Source organism: Anarrhichthys ocellatus, unplaced genomic scaffold (assembly GCF_004355925.1).
Source record: "Anarrhichthys ocellatus isolate YVR2014 unplaced genomic scaffold, GSC_Weel_1.0 scaffold3421, whole genome shotgun sequence".
Taxonomy (NCBI): Eukaryota; Metazoa; Chordata; class Actinopteri; order Perciformes; family Anarhichadidae; genus Anarrhichthys; species Anarrhichthys ocellatus.
In genome coordinates this window covers 1-5,716 of record NW_022283395.1, presented here as the reverse complement: position 1 = coordinate 5,716, position 5,716 = coordinate 1, and the positions used below count along the sequence as shown (strand labels likewise).

General features: G+C 48.2%; 1 protein-coding gene across 1 annotated transcript; it reads right to left on the bottom strand.

The window, feature by feature from the left end:
- Positions 1-8: 8 nt before the first annotated feature.
- On the bottom strand, positions 9-5,710 carry LOC116378932 (thrombospondin-3a-like; the record flags this gene model as incomplete). Its single annotated transcript, XM_031840836.1, has 11 exons — positions 4,359-5,710; positions 3,660-3,869; positions 2,902-3,155; positions 2,719-2,821; positions 1,948-1,974; positions 1,782-1,864; positions 1,608-1,659; positions 1,372-1,520; positions 742-879; positions 349-423; positions 9-247 (listed from the first exon to the last, which is right to left on the bottom strand). Coding segments are annotated over exons 1-11 (1,652 nt in total), but the record flags the coding sequence as incomplete, so codon positions are not given.
- Between the last annotated feature and the right edge of the window lie 6 nt (positions 5,711-5,716).

Here is a 5,716-nt window from a genome sequence, read left to right as displayed (position 1 = left end):
ACACACACACACACAGAGACACACACACACACACACATATGAGTAATGAGTGGGTGATGTGATGGTGGTGCTGTCTCACAGTGAGGTGTCTCACCCTACAGGCCACCTCTCCACTCCTCTCCATGGTGCAGTGGGCGTTGGTGTCACAAGGGTTAAAGGTCAATGCGGCGCACGACTTCCTGGGGAAGCATCCAGACGTCTGGTTACCGAGGAAACCGGGTTTACACCCCCCACACTTGTATGAACCCTGATGGAGGACGGGACAGGACGGGACGGGACAGATCTTCAGTGTTACTGCTGAGCGTCCACTAGTGGGCGACACTCTTGAACTACTGAACATGAACTCACCACAGTGTTGATGCACACAGAGTTTGACACGCAGGCGTCTGGTAGATCTAAACACTCATCTATGTCCACACAGTCCTGAGAGAGACAGACAGCGAGAGAGAGACAGAGGCAGACAGAGAGAGAGACACAGGCAGAGAGAGAGAGAGGTGCTTTAGAATTGGACTCAGGTCTCAGGTCTCATGGTCTCATGTCTCATGGAAAGACAGACATAAACATTCTAAATGTGTCTCAGTTTATTTCCTGTTGCAGAGTCTGTGATGACAGTCAACAGCAAACAGACCTGGTTGACTTCTTAAAATGTTTAAAGGGTTTTAAAGAGAAAACCTGTGTGTGTGTGTGTGTGTTTGTGTGTGTCTGTGTGTTTATATGTCTGTGTGTGTGTGTGTGTCTGACCTGTCTGTGTGTCTTGGCGTAGTCCAGTCCGGTTCCAGACATCGGGACCCCCCACAGACCAGGAGGACATGGGTGACAGGTGAACCCCCCCACAGTGTTCACACAGGAGTCAGGATGGAAACAAGGCTGCAGCTCACACTGGGGGGGTAACATCAAGACAGGGTTGTTGTAGTTATAGTGTTATATGTCGTGTGTTGTTGTTGTGTTTTGTTGTTGTGTGGGTCATGTTGTTATTGTTGTCTGTTGTGTGGTGCATGTTGTTGTGTGTTGTTGTGTGTTATTGTGTGGGTCATGTTGTGTGTTGTTGTTGTGTGGTGCATGTTGTTGTGTGTTGTTGTGTGGTGCATGTTGTGTGTTGTTGTGTGGTGCATGTTGTGTGGTGCATGTTGTTGTGTGTTGTTGTGTGGGTCATGTTGTTATTGTTGTCTGTTGTGTGGTGCATGTTGTTGTGTGTTGTTGTTGTGTGGTGCATGTTGTTGTTGTGTGGTGCATGTTGTTGTGTGTTGTTGTGTGGTGCATGTTGTTGTGTGTTGTTGTTGTGTGGTGCATGTTGTTGTGTGTTGTTGTGTGGTGCATGTTGTTGCCTGTTGTTGTTGTGTGGTGCATGTTGTAGTGTGTTGTTGTAGTTACCTCGTCCATGTCCTGACAGTGGGTCCCGTTGCCGGTGGTTCCAGGTGGACATGTTCCACAGGTGAACCCAGGATAGTGGACACTCTCCATACAGGACACGCCCTTGTAGCAGGGGTTAGGAGAGCAGCGGGAACGAGGCTCATTGAAACCTGCAGAGAGACAGACAGGCTGGCTTCAATCAGGTCCTCAGGTATATACAGCAGCTTTAATGAGCAGAGAAGAAGATGCTGACTCACCACAAACCTGACACTCCAGGATGGTGTTTCTGATCAGAGACATCTCCTTCACCTGAGGAGGAGACGAGCAATAACCTCAGCTACTGTCTGTCTCTGTCTCACCTGTCTTCTGATGTCCTGTCTGTCTGTGTGTCTCACCTGTTCTCAGATGTCCTGTCTGTCTCTGTGTCTCACCTGTTCTCTGATGTCCTGTCTCAGTTCTCCCAGGATCTGGTTGAAGATGATGAGCTGACCAATCAGAGCCTTGGTGTGATCACCTGACAGGAAAGAGGACCAATGAGGTGAGTTGAATCTGATCAGCTGATTATTGATTATGAAACATTAAGTTCAGTAAACTCACCGAGGATGGAGTTCATGTCTCCACCCACTGAAAGACCAGAGACACATGTGACCTCAGTTAGTCAGGATCAGACCACATCAGACACATTAGACCACATCAGACACATTAGACCACATTAGACACATTAGACCACATCAGACCCACATCAGACCGCATCAGACCCCATCAGACACATTAGACCACACCAGACCCACATCAGACCGCACCAGACCACATTAGACACATCAGACACATTAGACCACACCAGACCCACATCAGACCGCACCAGACCACATTAGACACATCAGACACATTAGACCACATTAGACACATTAGACCACATCGGACCGCATCAGACCACATCAGACACATTAGACCACATCAGACCCCATTAGACCACATCAGACCCCATTAGACCACATTAGACCACATCAGACCACATTAGACACATCAGACCACATTAGACACATCAGACCACATCAGACACATCAGACCACATTAGACACATCAGACCACATCAGACACATCAGACCACATTAGACACATCAGACCACATCAGACCATATTAGTCACATTAGACCACATCAGACCGCATCAGACCATATTAGTCACATTAGACCCACATCAGACCGCATCAGACCACATTAGTCACATTAGACCCACATCAGACCACATCAGATACATCAGACCACATCAGACCCACATTAGACATATTAGACCCACATCAGACCACATCAGACCTCCTCTCTGTGTTCTGGTGCTGAAGGAGTGAGGAGTTAAGGAGTTAAGGACCTGAGTTGTAGCCTGAAGCGTCTCCTTGGAAGGGACAGTCGGTCAGAGCCCCAGCTTTAGCCACAGTGCCCCCTAGAGCCAGTCTGAGGGACTCCACTGCACCCTGAAGGACAGACACACAAAACAAGAGATCAAGAGGACCCGATGGGTCACATGACGACGATCACGTGATCACAAACAGACCTGCATTCGTCCGTAGGCCTTCTGTCCGTGTCGGATCTCCACAAGCTCCGCCTCTCCGGGCAGGGCGACCAATGACGGCAGGCCCTGGCTGGAGTCGGCCAATCGGCAGTTGACGTAGAGCTCCATGTTGACGTTGTCACGACGAAGACCTCCCACTCTCAAGATGATGGAGGTGGTTCTACCTTCTGACAGGTGAGAGCTGTGGAGGTTCACTGTGTGGAGCTTCATGTCAGAGCGGAGGTACCGGACCACCACTGGGGGGGGAGGAAGACGAGGAGGAGAGAGATAGATGAGGAGGAGGAGGAGGAGAAGGAGAAGGAGAGAAGGAGGGGGGGGGGGGAGGAGGTGAGGAGAGAGATAGGAGAGGGGAAGAGGAGAGGAGGAGAGGAGGAAAAAGAGGAGGAGCTTGAACATCATTTCACAGCTGTGAATATGAAGGTGTTCAAACCTTTAACATCAGACTGAATGAAATAATAAATGTTAACATATTCAAACCCACAAAACTTTATTTAAAACTCAAACGTCTCAAAGTTTCCAGACAGAATACGAGTCAGTGGTTTCAATGTTTCCATGGAAACATCACTGACAACGCACATGGAGAGCAGATTATTATGTCTGTCTGCGCTCATCATAACTGGGAGGGGTCTTAAGGAGGAGGAAGGAAGCAAGGAAAGATAGGAGACGGGGAGACGATGAGGAAAGAAAAAGGTTGTTGTGTGTCTTTGTAAACGTTGTAAATAAAGTTGTGAGAGTCAAACCTTTATTGATCTTCCCCATGACGGACACCTCCAGGTACTTCCTGTTGTCCTGTTTACTGTAGACACCCAGCAGGACTCCGCCCACTTTGGCCGGCAGCCGAAACGTTGACACCACATAGACGTCACTGAGCGCGCTCAGACCGGACGTTAGCTTCTCCACCGCTGCCGCGCTCTGTTTGGAGTCCTGGAGACTACTCAACACGTCGATCACTGAGGAGCAAGAGGATCCACATCGGACCACGTCAGACCTCATCAGACCTCGTCAGACCCACATCAACCATAAAATAAACTTCCAGGCTTTTATTCTGAAAGTAAAGTTGATAAGTTTTGGCACTCATGAGCCAACAGAAACACCACAGAGGAAGAAAAACAAGAAGTCACTTCCTGTCCTCAGACCAGCTGCTGACATCCTCACGGTTACCATGACGACTGTCTAATCACAACAAACATCCTATAATAATGACTGACGGCACCCTGAATAAACCTGATCCATTAAACCTGATCAATACCTTCACTCTGATCACCACACGGATCGATAATCATTCATAAATGTCGAGGTGTGAAGTTACCGGAATTTTTTAGGAGTTTTAACTCTTAAAATTGTGACAAAATGAATATTTAGATGAACGGTGTGTTTAATTGATTTATTATATTATAGTTCAAGCTGATGAAGCTCTCCGGTTAGTTCGGTGTTGTTACCTTGAACCTCCGGTCCGTCCGGTGCTCCCTCCGTGAGTCCAGCACAGATGATTGACAGCAGGACCGGGACAGTCCAACAACCCATGACGTCTGAAACCAACAGCACCGGGAGAACGAACTTAAGTAGAAACTTGTGACGGAGAAAAGTAACGGACCGAGCAGAACCGGAGAGCTTTAGACCGGAGGAGGACCGAGGAGACCCGGATCCGAGAGAGAACCGAACGACCGAGTTCACGAGCGCAGCTGGAAACTGCTGGTGGCGCGCGCTCAAGTCTCCTCCAAAGAGGCTCGTGCGCACAGAGTGACTGGAGGTAATTAGCATAAAGCGCGCGAGTTAAGAGTGACTCTACTGCGACTCTACTGTGCAGTGAAAACACTGATTTAAAAGAACGATGCGTTTGAACCACAGAATCCTGGAGAATGTAGTTTTTTTTTTAGGAGTCACACGTCAAAATGTAAAGTTTTAGCGCCAACATCTGGAGGAAGAAACACACATTCCTCACTTTAGAGTTCGATTACATTCAATATAAATGTGTAAGAACATTACAACTTTTTGTAGTCATGAATATCAACATCATTTGCAATTTATAAATGATCTGAGATATAGGTCAGAGGTCAGGAGCGGAGCTGATACAGGTGAACAGAGTCTGGTCTGAGGAGGTCCTCCTCCTCCACTGTTTGTGTCCTGACTCTGGATCGTTGCCATGGAAACCGGCCTTCGAACAGCAGGTGAGGAGGAAACTCCGCCTCTAAACCTCGTGGTGCGTTCAAGGAGCTCAGCTCCACAAACTGGTTCCAGATCAGCCCGTTAGATTCCTGAGTGATGTCATGTGCAGCTGTAACGTCCTCTGGGTCCAGACCCGGGTCAGGGGGATGGGGGGGTTGAGCTGAAACATCTGGATGATGTCATCTCTCTCTTCCTCTGCTGTTGATCCAGTTCATGTTGTAAAGAAGTGAGGTTCAAGACCAGCAGGAGAAACCAGATCCCTCCCCTCCCCCCTTCTTTACCACCACCAAGGGGCCATTGAGCAACATTACTCTACTGAGACTCTACTGTGGTTACATGAGACTCTACTGTGGTTAACTGAGACTCTACTGTGGTTACATGAGACTCTACTGTGGTTAACTGAGACTCTACTGTGGTTACATGAGACTCTGAGACTCTACTGAGGCTACATAAGACTCTACTGAGACTCTACTGAGGTTAACTGCATAAGACTCTACTGAGACTCTACTGAGGTTAACTGAGACTCTACTGAGGCTACATGAGACTCTACTGTGGTTAACTGAGACTCTACTGAGGCTACATGAGACTCTACTGTGGTTAACTGAGACTCTACTGTGGTTACATGAGACTA